The sequence below is a fragment of the Eptesicus fuscus genome, chromosome 3 (assembly GCF_027574615.1).
Source record: "Eptesicus fuscus isolate TK198812 chromosome 3, DD_ASM_mEF_20220401, whole genome shotgun sequence".
In the NCBI taxonomy this organism is placed as follows: domain Eukaryota; kingdom Metazoa; phylum Chordata; class Mammalia; order Chiroptera; family Vespertilionidae; genus Eptesicus; species Eptesicus fuscus.
Genome location: NC_072475.1, coordinates 48664774 through 48685380, shown reverse-complemented (window position 1 = coordinate 48685380; position 20607 = coordinate 48664774). Strand labels below are relative to the sequence as shown.

Below are 20607 nucleotides of genomic sequence, written 5' to 3'. Positions count from 1 at the left end.
AGTAAGCTAAGGAATTTCTCTTGGCCCTCATCTCTACCCGCCTGCCAGCTTTCTTTAATAACATAAACATAATATTAATGATACCACTACCAAGCATTTAATTTACAGATTTTAGAGTTTCACATTTATTATATCATTTTACCCTTATAAAAATCCAATGAGGTAGATATTATATTATTCCCATTTTATAGATGAAGAAATTGAGAACTTGAGAGAAAAAATGTCTGATTGAAAGTTACACAGTAAATAAAAGAACTGATACTCCAATTCAGGTCTTCTGACTCTAATATAATATTTTCTCACTATATTAAGAGTTTTTATAATAGAAAGGATCATACTATTTTATTCCCAAACTCTGGCACTCACCCACATTTTACCTGTACAGTCTAATATTTGAGAATTTTTACATGCCTTCTTTCTCTTTTATATTACTGAGTTTTGTAAATTAATAAATGGGCTTGTTTATTCTCTCTTTTTTTCTTTTGGTTCTTCTAAAAAATCATCTAATTGTCTGCGTACAGACGAATTGTTATACCTTTAACACTTTATCCTATTTTAAATGACTGATAACATGGATGTAATAAATATTATGGTTCTAGTCTCTTTTGGCTAGCCAATTGAGTAACTACATTATTTTTATAATTTTATTATCTGTATATTGTTTTTATCATATATTAAGTAATTTTATAATAAGATGTAAAAATAAAGGACTCAAATCCCAGTATTTGACAATGAGTTTTAAGTTTTTCACTTTATTAAAAAAAAGACTAGAATTTGTTTTTACCTTTTCCCTCCAAACTTACAATGTCGTCTTTGATTTTTCATTGAAGCATTTGCAAATATTAAAAGGGCACTTAAGGCAGTTATCCTTTACAAAGATTACACATCTGAACCATTTAATAATCTGGAGTGTGCCCCAAATATGTGCAATATTTTAAAAGATGATGTCCAATTCTGGTTAAGAACAGCTTGTGAAAGATGTTTCAAAACATGGTACTAAATTATAAATTAATTGCAAGTATGTGGCATAGTTTTTGGCAATAGAAAATCAGTAAGTCGTTATGAATAACTTTGTGTCTTAAATGAAAAATAAATACATATCATATTTGATTGTGTTTTGTTGTTTTTTCTTCCAATAAAGCAATGGAGTATTGGAATTCCTATCACCTAGAGCAGAATAAAAATAGCTCACTATCTGAGTTCAGTTTATTTGTAATCTTTCTGATTTTTTACCAGTAGCCCATTTCAAAGAGCTAGTCTTCTCATTTAAATATTTTTAAATGTTTTGAGTGGCCCAAGGGAAAAAGTTTATAAATTATTCTCTAAAGAATTTTGAGTGTGTTAATTATCTCATCTCTACCTTAGGAAATAACATTTTTTCTTTGTTCAGCATTTAAACTTATTAACATAGATCATGGTTCCTTAACCACCGATCTTCACCAACCCAAAGAGAGTTTTTCCTCATGATCAAATGATACTGCACAACATTAAAGAAGTCATACAAAAACTCAAATCTTTAATATAAACATAGGATTCAAATAATAAAGAGAGCAGATGCATAGATAGCAAGCAGACTTCATAATACCCACACCAGCACTGGTCTCGTTCTTCATCTGAGTTTTAGCATGTTCAGTTTGAGTTTCCTATTTAGAGATATGTGGATATCAGATAAATGGATTAAGTGATAAATGGATCAAGTGATACTTTCTAATGAGCATGTTACATGCTCTGCTGTGTTCTAAATATCTGTAATTCTTCTGAGGCTCCCTGGATATTCAAAAGTAAAATGGCTCATTGGGAGACAGTTTGAGCATCACTTTCTTAGAGAACTAACTACAGTAACTGATTGGAAATGAACTGAATACAGAAACTTTCTAATTTTAAAAAATGCTTCCTCTTACGCAGAAACTGTTATTATTAGTATGCATTTTTTCAACAACTTTTCTTAAGGGAATATTTATATACAAGGTCTACTCTTCTGTACACATTTTTTTTCTTCCTCAACTATGTAATTTGATACTTTGGCAAACTGAAATGGGTTGTTAGCAGCAAAGTTCTTCTATTCCTTTATTATCAAAATGTGACATATCTCTGTTTGAATGTCTCTTGCCACTTAGGCAATCTTAACATCTCATTCTTAGAAAAAGACAATACTGTGTATTCTATGTTCTAGTTCAATTTTTTTCTTGCTGCATTTTCCAGCTTTCTCTATGACTAGATTAGTACTCATAGATGGTTTTGGACAATGAATTAATTGCAAGTGAGACTAATAAGAGTAATATTTAGGCTGAAGCATAGAATAGCAGGAAGCCACATATTTCAGACCGCAAAGATACAGAAATGTAACCTCCATATGCTGGACATGTAGCATTAAAAAAAAAAAAGTCTTATTATATGTAGCTACTGAAATATTGGGGTTCTTTGTTAGTATAAGATAGCTTATCTGATTCTGAGTAATGCATATGATGATTATAATTCTACCAGGTTCCAGAATTCAGTGTTTGATGTTTCATATATTAAAAATATACTCTACTAAGCACTCTTTATTCAACTGTCTCCTTGTGGTGAAGCAATTCCAAGGGCTAAACATGCCCTATATTTTCATCTATTGCCTGTAAAAACCTTGTTAAAGGGATGATTCGTAGTCCTCCTTGGCTGGAGAAAATCAGAGCCTACAAGGGTAAAAGAGGAGTTAAAGAGAAATAAAAATTAATGGTTCTTAAACCTTTTATGCATTAGAAGCACCTGGGAAGTTTATTTCTAGTGCAAATCTGCCCCACTCTAGAGATTATCATTTAGTTAATCTTTCATGGGGTCAATAAATATGCATTTCATTGTAAACCCAAAATGGATCTGATATGAATGCATAATGGAATACACTTTAAGAAGCCTTGGACCAGGCTTCTTAAAGCCTTTATTCTCTTATAATGTGAATAATAATATTTAAAAATGGGAAAAAGTTTGAAAGACTTTTCAGAAGTAGAAGTTTGACCCATGGAATACCTTATCTAAATTTTCAAGGACATAATATTAAAATGCAGACTTCTAGACAATCTCCAGTAACTAATAAATCAGCACTTTTGAGGGAGGGGCTTGCCCTGGGGTCTTCATTGTAAGATACCCCCAAATGAATCTTAGACACACGAAAGTTTGAAACCATTGCCAAAGGGATTATTTGTCCTTCTGTGCATATTTTTATGATTAGTCCAATTTATTATTCCTGACTTTGGCATGAACATTAGTTCAGGAACATTAGTTTTATAAACTTCTTCAACTCTTCACACTAGAAAAGGATATATTATTACTATAGTTTTTACTAGTTGTAAGAGGAGATAACTGAAACTCAAAGGGTAAATCACAGCTGCTAAAATATTAAATTTGCTTTTCAAGGAAAATGGTGAACATATTTTTATTTTCCCTTCAGAGAAATACAAATTATTTATTTTGAGATAAAGTTATGTAGCATGATCATAGAGCCCAGAACACACACACACACACACACACACACACACACACACACACACACAAAATGACTCTACTTTTAAATTGCTTAAACAAATGTTACAATCTTTAAAAATTGAATTATATAAAATCCTAATATGACAGGGCCAGATAACACATCAGAAAATTAATATGGCATTTTGTGTGTGGGTTTACATTAACTGCCATTTTTATCTGAATGCATAATAGTTCAGATTAACTAGTTCTAATTGGGTGACTTAGTAATAAAAATACTTCCATTTGAATCTTAAAGGAATAATTCTAGAATTGGCACCAGATGAGGTGTAATATGCTTAGATTAGAAGCCCAACCCTGTCACTAATTGGCTGTCATTAGAAAAATCACTTACCTTGGAAAATAAGTTCCTGTTCTGTACTGCTTTTGTGCATTTTGTTAGAGTAAAAAAATAGTGATGTATGTAAAATCAATTTCTAAGCCATAAATTATCATGCAAAGGTAAATTTATGCAGCCATGAAAGTGGTATAGTATTGGCCAACACTTACTGAGCAATTACAATGTGCTAAGCACTCACATGCATTATATTTTTAATGCCCACAAATCTCAGTAAGGTTAACAATATTATCTTCATTTTAGCTAGCAGGAGATTAAGGTCCAGATAGCCCATAGTCAAACTGTTAGGAAAGAAGCGTAACTCACATTCATCTCTACTTGACTGAAAACTTGTGCCGCTAAATAGGTAATATTTCTATGTAAATAATACCCATTTAACTTACAATCCTATTTCAATTATGAATATAATGAGGAAATTTTATTTTATTACCATTTGCCTCACTGAAATATATGGCACTGAATATTCCATTCAATTGTAGAATATTGGGTCAGGTACTAATAACATAACTTTCTGGCCTTTGTTTATGCAATAAAAGTATGGTCTATTATCTTTTTGATCCCTGTATAGTTAATGCCAAAAAGCATTACTTTATACTGCTTATACTATACTTATACTGAGAACACCACAATTATATCACTACTTGTTCATAAGAGCTCATGTTTCATTTTCATACCTCTGCCAAGAGTCCTTTCATTTATTTTTCTTCACTGAAAAACAATCCTATATAATAAAAGTGTAGTATGCAAATTGTTCCCTGAACCAGGAGTTCATCTGGGAGTTTGACCAGGGGATGGGGCCAGCGGGGGAAAAGAAGGGAGGCCATGGTCAGCAGCCTGCACCTGGCAGCCTGCAGCCAGCAGCCACTAAGGATCCTACCAGTGCACGAATTTCGTGTACTGGGTCTCTAGTTCAGGAATATGACTGATTATGGATAAAAACATTCTCTTCCTTCTTAGGATATGGAGTGACTTTCATTACCCACTATTAACAGATTTGGGGAGAAACTGCTGCCTTCCAAGTGAAGATCCTTGAACACACATCAAAGATGGATTAATCTCTTCAAGAAGGAATACAGAATATAACAAGGGTTGTGCTTCAATCATTTCCTGCTGGGTATTTAGGTAGAGTGACCTGTCATTTTTCATTAGAAGTTCCATGATTAGTAACATTTACTCTGGAGGGTCCTTATTATTTCATCTTTTTTTTGTTTGAACAGGAAAAGGACCTAACAGTTTTTTTGTTTCATCAGAGAAGAGATCTGCTTTTTTCTCTAAGTCTAAGAGAAGTATAGAGATAAAACTTGCAGTTTTTTTCTCTACCCTTCATTCAGAATAGGAGGATGGGAAAGCCTGACTCTTATTGGGCCATAGCTCACTAGTAGCTTAGACTAATATATTGATGGCTCATGTGTGGTATAGTTTTAGCTCTTTCTATTCTGTTTCTGTTCAGGAGGAGTAGATTGTGCTTTGAATTTTCTTACAGTAGACTCACCAGACAGGAAACCTCTACAGAGTAAATGGAAGGCACACTATTTTCAGAGGATGGGTAGGTTAGATCAGTCCTATTCTGAGGGTTCAGATAATTTCAATTTAGAAAGAAAATAAACATCTCTTATTATTTGCTTCTCTTTTCTCTTATCTAGGATTGCCAGGGCATTTGGACTTAACATTTTTTGGGGTGAATATTGTAGTTCTTAAATTACAAACTAGTGGACCTCAGGCTGAATATGTGATCATGTATTTTGGTTGGTGCTTTCTTTCTTTTTCTTTTCTTTTTTAAGTTTAAGCCATCTCATAAATAAGAAATTACATAAAAATCTGAACTTTTAGATTTTTCTTAAAAACAACTATTTGCCAACAATGTGGCTAAATCAATGACAAAATGAAGATGGAGCTTAGTAGAGGCCACTCCCTTAAAAAACAAACAAACAAATACTCCAATTATCTACATACCCAATAATCTATATTACCTCCCTGACTGGCGGGTCAACTACTATATACCTCCTACCATTGTTTTAAAGTGTTTAGAGTGAAGAACCACGTAGCTGTACCTATGTCTCTCTATATATGAGGCCTTCGTGGGGAGTATGTATATCATGCTTATATATGGCCCCCTTTTTTCTTACCTTCTGATTCTTGTAGGCACTTAAGCTGATGACCCCTTCTCAGAATCCTGAATGGGAAGAAGGGATTCATGCACAAAACTCTACGCTAAACCCCTAACAATACTGAATAATTTTTCTGCTATCAGTTCTAAAAAAATATAATGAGATTTTTGTGTAAACTTCTGTTTCATTTGAAACATTTTCTCACTTTCTTTTGGTCCTTTCTCAGATATCTCCTAATATATATTAGAAAGAAACTGAAGAGATATCTCAGCTTTCCTAACATCTAAACCAAATCTTGATTTCCTGAAATGGAATAAAGACTCTTCACATATGAATTTGAAAGCCATAAAAAGTAGAGAAGAGAGAGAAAAGGGTAAAAATTTCTTAGTACAAATGAAATCACATAAAAATATAAGTTTATTGATGCTAACAACTTGAGGCAGTTTAGAGAACACTAGTTTACAGTGAGACAGAGAACACCATGCATCCCTGTGTGGGTATGTTTGGTTCTCCCGGGGAAAATGTGTTATAGGTTTTCTGTTGCCCTTAGTCCTACAGCTTCCACTAGAATAAACCCCTTTCCATAACGCTCCTTTGGATATATGTACCTTGTAAGTGTCATGGTCCAAGTACACCTGACTGACTCATAACATGAGAGGTTGATCAACAAGCTCAAAGAAAACATTTAAATTCTTTGCTCAGTTTTAAACCATTGGGGAAGACAGGGGTGACTTTAGGTGGCTTGCACATACTGACCTTCTAGGGGCCAAGAAGAGTGTGCTCTTCTGAGGCCATTAGAGGCAATAATTCTGGATGCAGGTTCTTCAGGTCTTTTGTCTCCTAGAAATAAATAGTTTATAAAATCAATAAAGGGGGAACACAATCTGCTAGTCCATTAGTTGATAAAAATGTCAATTATTCCCATGGTTTCATGATACAAAGAGAGCTGGTAGAGGCAGCAGCCACCACCCACCACATAGTAATTATAAGATATAAAAGTCATTGTTATTAGATAAATCCGTGAAATGGTGAAGAGCAAGGGCTGAGATCTGGGGAACAGGGCTTTCCAATCTGGTACCATTTTGTATCCATTGAGTTTCTGACTCTTGGGGAGCAGGCTTACAGAGGTGTGTCTCCCATTGCGGCTGCGTGTGGATCTCTGCCCGGCTCTTGCTCCTAAGGTGACTCTCTCCTTCACAGTAGGTGACACAGCAGCGACATGCTGCAGAAGGTTTTCCTCTGTGTTTAGACATTGTGCCTGAGGCAGGAGAGGCACCCGCAGCCCTCCCTGAGCTCTGGAGTTCTGGGGGCTCTTTCAAACGACTTCTCCGCCTTTGAACATGGTCCAGACTGATGTCAGACTGAGAAGAACAGCTCTCATTCCAGCCAGAGCTGGCACTCAGACTTCTCAGGGGAAGAGCTAACCGCAATGCCTTCCAGAATTTAGAGCCAGAGTGTTTGGATTTTTCTCCTTTCCAGCTCACAAAAGACACAGACTCCTTCAGCTGCAGGATGCCTGGGTGTGGATGCTCAAGGGGACGATACTCAACCACAATGAGCTTGGTGGCAATGGAGTTCTGGCACATGACACCCAGTTTAAATTCCAGCATGCTGATGCTCTTTTCTGTCACATAGTCTGGGCTCAGGACAACAATCATCCTTCGGCTCCTCTGAATGAAGTCAAAAACTGCTTCCACCGTATCTACAGGAAAATGGAAGGATAGCATAACGCCTAGTGAAAACATACACAAGTTTCAGCTCATTGTTGGTCTCTCCTACAAAGGACAAGCAATGAATAAATCTTCAAAAATGAGAAGTTAACCATTTCTGAAACTAGAAACTCATTTCTGCTCTGTTTGTAAAATATTTCTTGGTTTGAAATATTCTTCTCTATCACTTTTATCTGGTGGTACTAGATCAGCATCCTTAAATATTTGAAATATTGCAACTATTGTGATCTCACTGTATTTTATTCTCATATCTAGGTTCAATAACTTCAGGATTTTTACCTTATTACTCATTTGACATGGTATCAAGTCTGTTCCCTACTTTTAGCATTTGCCTGTTTATAATATTCAGTTTATGTATGTGTTTCTTAAGAATAGTATCTTGAACAGTACTGCACACAGTGATCCAGACATAGTTTGATCCCCAAAGAGCAAAGGGAATTACCATCTTCTAAGATCCACACAGTTATATATCTTGATACTTAATATTTTTGATACAACATCAGACAGTTTATAGTACTGACCTTGTTGTCAACCCAAATTCCTTTTTTAAAATTTATGTGTGTGTGTGTGTGTGTGTGTGTGTGTGTGTGTGTGTGTGGTTTAACAATAAATTAAAGGGGCAAGAGCATTGACAATAGGTAAGAACCAGTCTATTAATTAAGTTTTCTGGCAAAGCATTCAATTCTAATAGTTGCTGAGGTGGATTTGAACAGATCCCAGTAGGAAAGTTCTTGAGATAAATGCAGTGTTTAACTCACTGTTAGATTTAAGAGTTTAAACAATGTTATTTTCTGAAGGAAAATAATTCCAAATGTATAAATCACAGCCATTGACAACTCTGAAAACAGGTGCTATAGACATACTATGAGGTTGAGTACCTATGTGTTAGGGGCCAGGGGTGAAATAGTCAAGGAGAGACATTTTAGTTTGTGAAGACAAGCTGAAAGTTTGCAGTGAAATTGATCATCGTGAATTTGACAGGAATGAAGGAGCTATGTTTTTTTTACCAGATTATTTATTTTCAATTAGTGAATTTAACATGATTTTGAAGGGAAATTGGAAGAGCAATTTTTAAGACCTTTGAGCTGGATTTATCAAGAGAGCAGAGTGTTTTGAGAATTCTTGTTTCAATCTTGTAAGAAAAATCTATCACTTATCTTCAAAGGCCATGTGCACGTGCAGGCATGTTTTGTAAACACCTTTGTTCTGTCTAGTTCTGCTCAGAATCTTATGTAGCCCACCTTTCATAAACTTGACACTATGAGAATAGGATGTCTACTGCTTCTTCTGTCTCTTGATAAATACAATATACCCTTAAAACCACATGGATAGTTTTTCATCACAAAAAACTTGTGAACTCAAATCATGTGTGTATATGTGTGTGTGTGTGTGTGTGTGTGTGCGCGCGCGCGCGCGTGTGTGTGCGTGTGTTTCTGTGTGTGTGTTACACTTCAAAGTAGCCCCTGGGAATCCAACTGTTGAAAACAAAACAGTATCATAGATCCTCTAAAAGAGAGAGTGTGTGGCTTTTAAAAAAAATTATTACCTGAAAAGTGTGGGGTTTCCATTTGAAAGAGGGAAATGCTAAATAAATAGATATGTATGGTTAAATTCCAGACTTTGAGGAATGGATGTAGGAGATGCTTCTTAGATGGGGGTTGGGCTATCTGTACCTAGGGGTCTTCACAAGGTATTTTAAAAGAAGCTATATCCTTTATGGCATATTTTAATGTCTTGCAGATTGTCAATACTTCCTATATGAGTATGCAAATTATTTTTATTTTAATGCTAAAGATTATTGGAGAGGAAGTTGTAAATTAGGTCTTTATTCTGTTTGGCTCAAAAAAAAAAATGTCGTGTTGCTGTAGGATGATGAGATTGGCTTTTTGTGTGATAGTAGACTGGTTTTCAAATAATTTTCTGGACTAGAATTCTTCAAAGAAGAAGATCCCTGCTGTTAAAATTCATAGCCTCTCTGAAATTCCCCTACTATTAAACTAGGGCTGCAATTTTGTTCTTTGGCTAAGTTATAGGTGTATGAAACAGTAACAAGCCTCTCTCTCTCTCTCTCTCTCTCTCTCTCTCTCTCTCTCTCTCTCTCTCGCTTTCTTAAAACTTGAAGTATAATGAAATATGGGGGGAGGGGCACCTAATTTGGAAGACAGAACTGAATTTAAATATTGATCTCTCCAATTATGTTTTTATCTAAATATCTTTAATTATGAATTTATCCATCTATAAAATACATAAAGTGAGACCAAATTTGGAAGATTGTTAAACAAATTAGAGATACCAAAATGTAAATGTCTAGCAAAAACAATATTAAAATGAGGTATGGACTGATGTTAATTGAATCTGAATCAATTTTTGATGGTAACTTTATAGAATCATCTTAGTATATAAATTTATGAATCATAAGTTTTAAAAATTCTTTCTATTTAGTTTTAAATACAGGTGGATAAAGAATGTTATTGAAACACTTAATCTCCTAGCCCAGTGGTGGGCAAACCGCGGCTCGCGAGCCACATGTGGCTCTTTGGCCCCTTGAGTGTGGCTCTTCCACAAAATACCACGTGCGGGCGCGCTCGTACAGTGCAATTGAAACTTCGTGGTCCATGCACAGAAGTCGGTTTTCAGCCTGGGCGAGTCTATTTTGAAGAAGTGGCATTAGAACACTGAAGGGGCCAAAGAGTTGCATGTGGCTCGCGAGCCGTGGTTTGCCAACCACTGTCATAGCGCATTGTTAAAAATACTTTCTATCTCTTGGGTAGAAACAGAGAAATAAGACAGGCTAATTTTTGAATAGTATCATATTGTGACTTTACTTGTGTCAAAGACTTAGTGACATCAGTGAATAACTGAATAAAGTACTTGAGTGTTTTTAACAAGGTCAGGAATAGCCAGGTAACCGCAATAACCCAACTACCGATATGGACACTGTTGTTATTGAAACTAGTCACCACTATGTCCGAGGAGGTCATTTAATATGTCCAGGGTTGGAAGAAACTTCAGACTCATCATCACTTATCTAATGAGGAAAGCCCATATACAAAATCTTAATATGATTCATTAAGTCTCTGCTTGTACACCTCTAATAATGGGGGCCCAGCCTCTCCAAAGATAGTGAAATACATTATTGTTCAATTCTGCTGTTAAGTCATTTCCCAATTGAGTAGAAGTCTGTTTCCATATAATCCCCATCCACTGATTCTAAGTCTTTGGAGATAGCCTTGAAAGTGAAAAAATTTTCAGTAGAAAAATGTTTACTCATCTAACCAGTTTAGTTATAAGAACTCAATAAATATCCTTAGAATAAGTGAACAGGAAAACAATTTAAAGAAGGCTTCCTTGTCTTTATGAATTTAATATTATTAACTCAAAAGAAAATACATTTCCAAATATTTATCTGATTTATTTGAAATGTGATATAAATGAATTTTTTACCCATTCATGCAAATTATCTTCTATTAACTAAGTTCATAGTATTAATTAACTTATTTCATTCCAAAACAACTGTGCTGGGGTTGCATTAAAGCCTATAAAAGGTAAGATATTTCTATAAATTACCCAAGTTCCAAGTTGAACAAAAAATAACAGACTGTGTTTTTGTTTTGAAAGAACTTCTCTTTCTCTCCTCCCTGTTCCTCTCTTGCCTCTTTTTCCCTGTCTCTATGGCTATCTAAACACATACACACACACACACACACACACACACACACAAATGCACACACACACCCCTAGTATATTAGTGTCATGCATTTTACTTAAGTAACTCTTTTACTCAAATGTAAAAAAAAATTCTTGAGATGAAATTCCCATTTTTTCAGATTTCTCTCAAAAGAAAAACCTAATTAGTGTAATTTATAATTTTTTTACATGTATCATTATTTTTATTCTCATTTCTTATGCCCAAACATGAAAATAAAGACATAAAACACATGCACAAAATAAAATTCAAAGCTGAAAATAAATGGTTTATTTTTAAAATAAACAAATTTACAAATCAAATAAAAAATGGAAAATACAAAAGTTTATGAATAAAATAAAAAGATAATCTTAAAATATTAAAACCTATGGAAAGAAAATGCATAATTAACAGTGGAGTGATGCTTTTCTCCCCAACACAATGGAATGCTTATTTATTAGAATCCTGAGAAACATCTAAGTTATAATACAGAAGAGAATTAAATAAATTTTATATTATTGTGTAATTAGACATTCTACATCATGGTCCTTTGTTAACTTGGGTGCAGAAGGCCTTTACATCCCATATGTGAAACCATTAAGGTTTTTTATAACCTTAGAGACATGTTTTGTTTTGGTTTAACATGAGAAAGAAAATTCTTCCTGCTCTCTAAATTATGATTCCCCTTCTCCTTCAAATATTCTGTATTAGGCATCTTCTGGGACATAAAAAAACAAACAAAAAATCTTGAAAAATTACCTTAGAATGAGACACATCATGGAAATTTGAGATGCTTTTGATTTTAGCATTTAGAAAAGCTCAGTACCAAAGACAAGAATATAAATAGGGGGGAAATGTCAAGATGTTTCTAGGGGCACAGAAGAGCAGTTGGGATAAATATTAAATTCAAAAGTGCAAAAAGAATGCAGTATTGGCAAGAGAATGGACCCTTGGTGATGGGATTGTCCCCCCCTCCCCATTTACCTAAAGCTAATGCAAGAATATGAAATACAAAGCTTATCTGGATTCAAGTCTGCCCTGGTCTTGTGAATGAAGGATTAATAGGAGGAGTAATTGTGGTTTGTAGCAAGGAAAAGCATTAATAAGGCTAAAAATGTTAGATTCCAGAATGACTTCTAGAACAGTTTTATAGTCAAGAATCCATGCTTTTATTACTAAAATAATCAATAACTCCTCTATAAAGAAATCTGCTGAAGGACTTTTAAATGTAAGAGATAGTTTTAGAATTGCTTAATAACATTCCTACTACTGAATAAGGATTTCCTTAAGTTATGAATAATGGTGTTTCATAGGATACTCAGGCTCATTTATAGGCTTTTTCTCTTTTCTTTTTTTTATTACTCAATAGTCCAAATAGCGATTTATTTCTCTAGTAGTTGAGCACTAAGATTCACATAGCTTAGTTGTTAAGTATATGTGCCTCAAACATAGTAGATGATCAAATAATGCCAGAGGACTGGCTATTGCTTAGCAGTGACCGTGGAAGATCTGTGCACAACACATTCCACTGAACCCAGATCAGCTCTAGCAGGAATAAATTATGCATGCTAATTTAGGAAAGGCAAGAACTAACAACAGCTACCACTATGATATGTGAAATCACAAATAATGTTAATGTGTAGAAAACACTAACACAAAAGCATTACAGTAAAAACAATTTAAAGACTGGCAAGAATTCTAGTGGCTTGTAGTACTGTGCTAATGACTAAAGTAATATGCATATATATGTATATACATATATATATATATACACATGCAAATATAATTCATGTATGTACATATGTGTATATATACATATATAATTAATGTGTATCTATATGCAACTTAGATACACATATGTATATAATTTTGTGTGTATATATAAATATATGCACATATATATGTATTAATATTTCACTTGTAAACTCTAGACTAAGTTTTCACTTTTCCAAGTCTTAAAACAGTGAAACTTTACTAAAAAAACAAACTAAAACAAGTTACATTGACAGAGATCTTTCAGCTGACTTGTTTGGAGTGAGTGAATAAAATAGGGACAATACCAGGGGTTCAGTTAATCCTTTTAGAGTATTAATGCTAAAAGCAGCTCTCAAGGTCACTGAATTTAACTTCCACACTTTAAAATGAGAAGACAGAAACAAGTGATGAGAAATCACTTTCCTAATATTCACATTAATAAGGCTGAGATTAAAAGACAAATGGCCAAACACCCTGCTCTGCTCTTTTCTCACAAGCCAGAAAATGCCCTCAAAGAAATTTGCCATTATCTCACTCTATTAGCACCATTATGAGAAGCTTCCTATCAGACTGAACCAAGTGTGGAGCCACCTGTAAACTCTGGGTGTCCAATATAAGCAAGTTACAGTAGAGAGGGAAGATGGAATGATAAACATGGGTTGACCTACAGATACTCAGAAGTTTACTATAATAAAAAATTATATTTTTCAAGTTGATAAACATGCCATCAATTACCTGAGATAGAGGACACATGGGGATATAATAGGAGAAAATGCAGGCAATTATAAATCAATTATAAGAATCTTTAAATCAATTATAAGAATAATTTTCAGTGATACTGCTTTGTATCATCCAAGTGGGTGTTAGTCTTACTGTGATGGTTTGTGGTACAGCAGAATGAGCAAAAGAGATCCTTATCCAGCTAAAGTATATTTAGACCCTGATTATCTTTTTAATAGATGAGAAATAATAAAAGAAGAAGAAAACTATACTTGGAAACTCATAATGACCCTATTAACAGATGACTTATCTTTAAGGGGTCTTTCAAACTATAGGCAAAGGCAGCCCTATAATGTTAAAGTGAGAGAGAGAGAGAGAGAGAGAGAGAGAGAGAGAGAGAGAGAGAGAGAGAGAGAGAGAGACATGTAAGAACAGGGATAGAAAATGCAGAATAAAAAATTCACATCAGCCAAGTCTTTACCTGCAAAGAACATAGTGTCATTGGACACTGGTAACAGACTGGTGGCATGATCATTCTAAATCTTAGCATTGCCTGAGGAAACACAACCAGTCACCCTGAATTTATCCCTATGGGGAGGCTTCCATAGAATTGTTTTCTGTCCATGAAACAACACATTGGGTATCAAGAAGGTTTCTTCCTTCCTGGGGTACCCTGGGCTCTGTTTACCGCTTTCATTGTCCCTTTCATACATTTTTCAAAGATGAGTAGGAGAGACCCTGCTCTCCACTTCTAGACCACCTGGAACTTTTCTTCACTGGCATGGCCACCTGCAGCTGCTTCCAGAACCTGCCCTGAGGATACTTGGATTTCTCCCCTTTCCATTTAATGACCGTGAGCACCGTCTTAGCCCTCTTCAGCTCTTTCACCTTCGTCTCCTTTACAGCTTTGTACTGTACTAAAATGACGTTGATGTTTCCCCGAGAGGCCATGTTTTCTAGGCCAGCCTTGAGCTCCAGGAGGGCTTGGGTTCCCTGGAGCACGTAGTTGGGGCTTAGGACAACCAGGAGGCGTCTGCTTTTCTGAATGAAGCTCAAGGTCTCATCTGTGACAACTGGGAAAGAAAACACCATGGGGATTAGTGTTGGCCAAGAACTCCCCAAAAAGCATGGGGATTGAGGAGCAAATGTAGGAAACTTAGGGCATCAGCCTGAGAGTTGAGGTGAAACTTCTGACCAAGAACACTTTGAACAACCACATTCTTAGATCCTTTTACACTGCTCACTAAATGCCACTCTCCTCAGGAAGAATAGAAACTATATGCACACATTCCAACCCAAAAAGAATTCCACACAGAACTGAAGCCAAATGTGCTTCCATGCATTGGTTTTTAAAAGCATTAGTTGGGACATCAAGGAATATAATGGTGGTACTGAAATATTTTTTTCAAACCATGTGGCATGTTGTGTCCTATCCAAAGCAGCTCCTGAGCCTTCTCCCCACAGATACCCATGCATCAACTCCCCAGGGCCCATGAGCATTCAGTAATATATACACTAGAGAGTAAAAAATCATAGAAATTCATTTTCACAGACACAGAACAGCAAGAGCAAGAATCTTCTTTTTTTTTTTTAAAAAAAGGTCCCACTCTATTACCAAACACGCCCCAACTAGAATGTCATTCCAATAAGAACTTTAAAAAACATCTAGCCAATGTAATGGCATTTTGGCTGGCATCACATCCCCAGCTCAGCTTTCTATTCTACTCTCTGCTCAGGGGCTAAATTAATCCCTGGATCTTTCTGCTTCAACTCCTATCATTACGAGGAAGCCATGTGTTTCAGCAGCTGCTGGCTGATCTGTCTGCCTTCACACCAGGCAAATGCTTTCTTCAGGTCAGAAAAGAAGGGAGAGCAAGAACATGGAAATGTACCTTTAATTTTATTTTTCTGTCAGGGGCTTTGAGTAGCTCCTGTCGCTAAATTCTTGGGAATAATCCATCTTGAGCTGGCTTACCAAGGACGGTATAACTCTTTACCTGGGGTTTAGATAGGAGTCAACTCCAGGGAAGGCACTAGTGTTGTGGAAAACTATTTCATGACTTACCATACTTTCCTAAGCCATCATTTTATTCCTTAATCTTCATAGAAAAAGAGGCAGTGGAGGGAAACTTTCTATTAAAATAGCATGAGCAGCCTGGGAGGAGAATCCAGGAATAAGCAATTGTCTACTCCAAGTAGTGTTGCTGGAGGCGGATCATGTGTAGTAGGCATGGTAAGAGACCCACAGGCAAAGAGGTCTCAATAAGAAGAGCAGGGAAAACATGAACGATCACAAGGATCAACCATCAAAGCAGGATGCAAAAGTAATTATGTAGAACTTGAATTCTTCAAAGAACTATCAACCCCTATTGGAGGGTCTTACATTGTTATTATACTTTGAATCTTTATATAATGTTTTACACAATAGATAAATATTTGTTGAACAGCTGCATAAATGAACAAATGGGTGAGTAAATGATTTAGAATTTTAAGTCTTAAAATGAGTGGAATTTATCCTGTAACTATATAATCAAGCCCTCATTTCCTGGCAAAATTATACTAAAAGAGATGTCCACTGCGGAACACAAGGAAGATGGACTTTTGGGTGATGATTGGGAGATAAGTGATCCAGCTATTTCAGCATGAGAATAAACCAGTCTGTTCTGTATGAGACTTAAATTGAGGCTATTCACAATTATCCATATGACATTTAAAAAAATGTGAAGTGATTAGTGATTAATGTAAACAGTATTTAAACAGAAAATTAGTTTGTTGTGCTGAATGTTAGAGACATCGCATACATTTTAACAGTACAAAGATTAATAGTGGGTTTATGGATGCTATTTTGTATTTATAAAACAGACTCAAATGAACCATCACCTTGTATGTTACTGGGTGGACCTGAAAATTAGAGATGTACTTTTATGTTAAAACATTCAGCAATTGAAGTTTCTTTCTTTTTAACCTACTAGAATACATCAGACTTTTGTAAAATTTTAAACTATATCTGAAACATGTAAGCTGATGGAAAGGAAGAAACTGACCCAAGGGAAAGGAGAATTTGAGTGGAGATGATTTGCTGGAAAACAAAAGTGAGGAAAAGGAAATTAGCAAATGCCAAAGGGAAATATTCTAATTATTATCAGTGAGGAATATAAAAAAAAAACTCCATGCACTCTATTCTACAACTAATTTTTTGTTAAATTGGGTAAACCTTAGTCTTTGTACAACTGTTTAAAGTCCATATTTGTAGAAAAATTCTGGGAAAATTAATGCAGACTAGCTAAAAATCTAAATGTGAGTAAAAAGGATGTTTAAACCTATGACATTTTATAGAGCTCTAATCCACTGTGCATCCAAACTTTTCTGAATTCAAGTGTTTAAAGCTTAGAAGGGGGAATATTTTATACCATAAACTGCATTTGAATAGTCTACACCTTGTGATGAAGTTTATTCCTAGAGATTCTCTGTCTATTACATGGCACAATTTGGACATTGAAAGTCCAAAATGCCAACATAAAGCTCATAGCACCAAAATTCTCATCCATGATCCATAGCTAATGATCCCCTTTGCCTTGCAGGGTAACATCACTTGTACTCATCTGAATACCTACTTCCCCCAGGCAGACTGTCTCTGTCAAAGATGCACAGCTTATATCCAAATTCATTCTCCAAAACTCCACGGAGGGTCAGCAATACAAATTCTTCTTCTTCAGCATTCCTTGCATAGGATACATAAATATCATATTCCTTCCCATCTAGAAAAAAGAGCACAGATACAATAAAAATTAGGAAAGTTTTCTTAAATCAAACTTTTGCAAATTAGACATTCTCATTTTTTTTACATGTACAAATTATCTGACAAATTTCAGTGTGATTTTTTCCAGGTAAAATGGCTATTTTAAAGTGTAATTACAAGTTTTATCTGATGTGTCTTCTACTCTCCTCTTACTGAGTTCACTTTCTATGGTGGACAATGAGTGAGGCTTGGCTCATTCAACTATTAATTAACAGAACCAGGAAGTAAACAGTCAATCATAGGTGCTGGCAATTAATACCATGCAGAAGATGTCTACTGTCTTAGTATGTCACTCACTAATATGCTAGAATTATAAACTGAGCAAACCTTTTATATAAAAATATATTTTATTGATTTTTTACAGAGAGGAAGAGAGAGGGATAGAGTTAGAAATATCGATGAGAGAGAAACAACCATCAGCTGCCTCTTGCACACCCCCTACTGGGGATGTGCCCGCAACCAAGGTACATGCCCTTGACTGGAATCGAACCTGGGACCTTTCAGTCTGCAGGCCAACGCTCTATCCACTGAGCCAAACTGGTTTCGGCTGAGCAAACCTTTTAGAAATGGTCAATTATACCTGAAAATAACTATAATTAAAAATATATGTAGATTCAATAAACCAATCTTTCCCAATGTTGCCTAATTATAAAAATCATCTCTCATTAAAAACATAGGTTCTGTGACCCTGCCACAAACATACTGTCACCAGGAAATTACACACTACAACAGTACTGCTTAAACTTCAATGAGTGCATGAACAACTTAGGAATAGTGTTAAAATATAGATTCTAATTCAGAGTAAGGGTTTGGTTTACTTGATACCGCTTTCAATAAGTTCCGCTTATAAAGATACCGCTTTCAATAAGTTCCCATGTGACTCTGATGCTTCTGGTGCATGAATCAGCCCTGAGTACAGAGTGTGGACCTGCACTGTCCAAGACAATAGCCACAACCAAAGCAGATACTGAGCACTTGAAATGCAGCTGATCTGAACTGAGATACACTGTAAGTGCAAGAGTCACTACATACTGAAGTTTGAAGATTTTTTAGTACCTAAAATATCTCTATTAACTTAATATTAATTACCAGCTAAAATGTTAATATTTTGAACACCTTAAGTTAAAAAGATACATTATTAAAATCACTTTCCCTTTCCTAATATGACAACTAAAAAATGTCAATGACATTTGTGACTAGAATTATAGTTCTATGTGGACAGTGCCAATGTAGACTATGTTCCATATTGAAAAAATAATAATATGTACTAGAAAGATTTTCAGTAGTAAGGGCTGAAACAAAAGGTAGTCTGATTAAATGTTCCAGGAAAATCTAGATTTTATCGAGCCAACAAAGATGACACTAGAAGAGATTTACATCAAACTCCCATTACTCACCTAAAATGGTTTCATCTGTTCCAAAATGAGCTCGGTAAAATAGGACCATCTCCAGCCAGTAAACATGGTAAACAACAATGAGAATCACCACGAGCAGGACTGTGACTCCAAACCCACAGGCCAGTTCCACGGTGTATCTTGGAGCGATCACTGGAGTAAACAACAAAGAAACAATTGATGTCTACATGGTGATCAGAGTGATCCATTATCCTGCAAATAGTTGGATAAGCCAAGCAGCTGAGATAGGCACTTGATTTGTGTGTGTGTGAACAAGCAGAGATAATATGGTAGGGGTCAGCCACTATGTTTTAATACTAGATGTGTAATATTTATCTTTTTGTTTCCAGTTATTGGCATAGAAGGCATTTTTAACCATCAGATGATTTCAATAGACTGATGATATACAAATTAAAACAGAATCTTTGCATTGGGAAGGATCTAGAAGGTATCTAATTCAATTTACAATTGGATGCCAGACTCTCCTCAAAAATGTTTTTGAAAATGTGTTTTTGTTGATTTTTAGAGAGAGAGAAGAAGGGAGAGGGGCAGAGAGATAGCAACATCTATGAGAGAGAAACATCAATAGGCTGCCTCCTACATGCCCCTATTGGAGATTGAGCCCACAACAAGGAATTTGAACTATTGATCTCTTAATTCATGAGTAGATGCTCAACCATTGAGCCACAACAGCCAGGCTCAAAAATATTTTCGAAAAGTGTAATTCCATCCTCTACTTTTTCCTTCTCTTGGGATAAAAATCCTTATTACTACCTGATTCATCCCATGATACTGGTAGAGTTTTAATTGTTGGATCAGTTAAATGGAACAAAATCTTCATGTGTTTCCTTCCATTTGTCTTAATTTTATCCTCTTGTCCAATGCCATATGGAAGAAATTTAATTCCCTCTCCTTTATATTTGGAAATAGGCCTCAAAAAATTTTTTTTTCATTGAGCAGAAACAGAGGGTATGCACCAAATGCTCAGTGTGTGTGGCTCTGAAAGTAACTCTTAGGTCTACAGTTCTAGGATACACAGTCCAAAGTCTGATTTGCAATATCAAGGTATGGACATATTTTTAAAATATTTTTTATTGATTTCAGAGAGGAAGGAAGAGGAAGAGAGAGATAGAAACATCAATGATGAGAGAAAATCATTGATTGGCTGCCTCTTGCACGCCCCCTACTGGGGATCAAGCCTGCAACCCGGGCATGTGCCCTTGACTGGAATCGAACCTGGGACCCTTCAGTACACAGACTAATGCTCTATCCACTGAACCAAGCCAGCTAGATTGTGTACAGCTTGCTTTTGCACTCTCTCCCAGTTCCCACTAAACTATATATTTAGTCATCTAGGTACAACTTCACAATAGTGTTGTACAAAGATCTCTGGAATTTGGAGTCAAGGAGCCTCAATAATGCCAGCTGTGAACAAAATTCTATTATATCTCGTCTCAGCAAACACCACTTACAATGTTTAATTGCTCAAAGATGACTGATCTCACCATCCTGCTAATAAACCTCTCCTTCACAGCTGGAATTATTGAGGCTCCCTGACTCTAA

The 20607-nt window shown here is 35.5% G+C and overlaps 1 protein-coding gene across 1 annotated transcript in view; it reads right to left on the bottom strand.

The window, feature by feature from the left end:
• Positions 1-1516: 1516 nt before the first annotated feature.
• IL1RAP (interleukin 1 receptor accessory protein) overlaps positions 1517-20607 on the bottom strand; it is a 169138-nt gene continuing 150047 nt past the window's right edge. The window contains exons 10-15 of the mRNA XM_054713830.1: positions 19048-19197; positions 17466-17609; positions 7040-7663; positions 6718-6801; positions 2534-2672; positions 1517-1643 (exon numbers count right to left, since the gene is read on the bottom strand). Of these exons, the coding sequence (XP_054569805.1) occupies positions 2602-2672; positions 6718-6801; positions 7040-7663; positions 17466-17609; positions 19048-19197 (1073 nt within the window). The 3' untranslated portion in view covers positions 1517-1643; positions 2534-2601. The remainder of the gene's footprint in view (positions 1644-2533; positions 2673-6717; positions 6802-7039; positions 7664-17465; positions 17610-19047; positions 19198-20607) is intronic.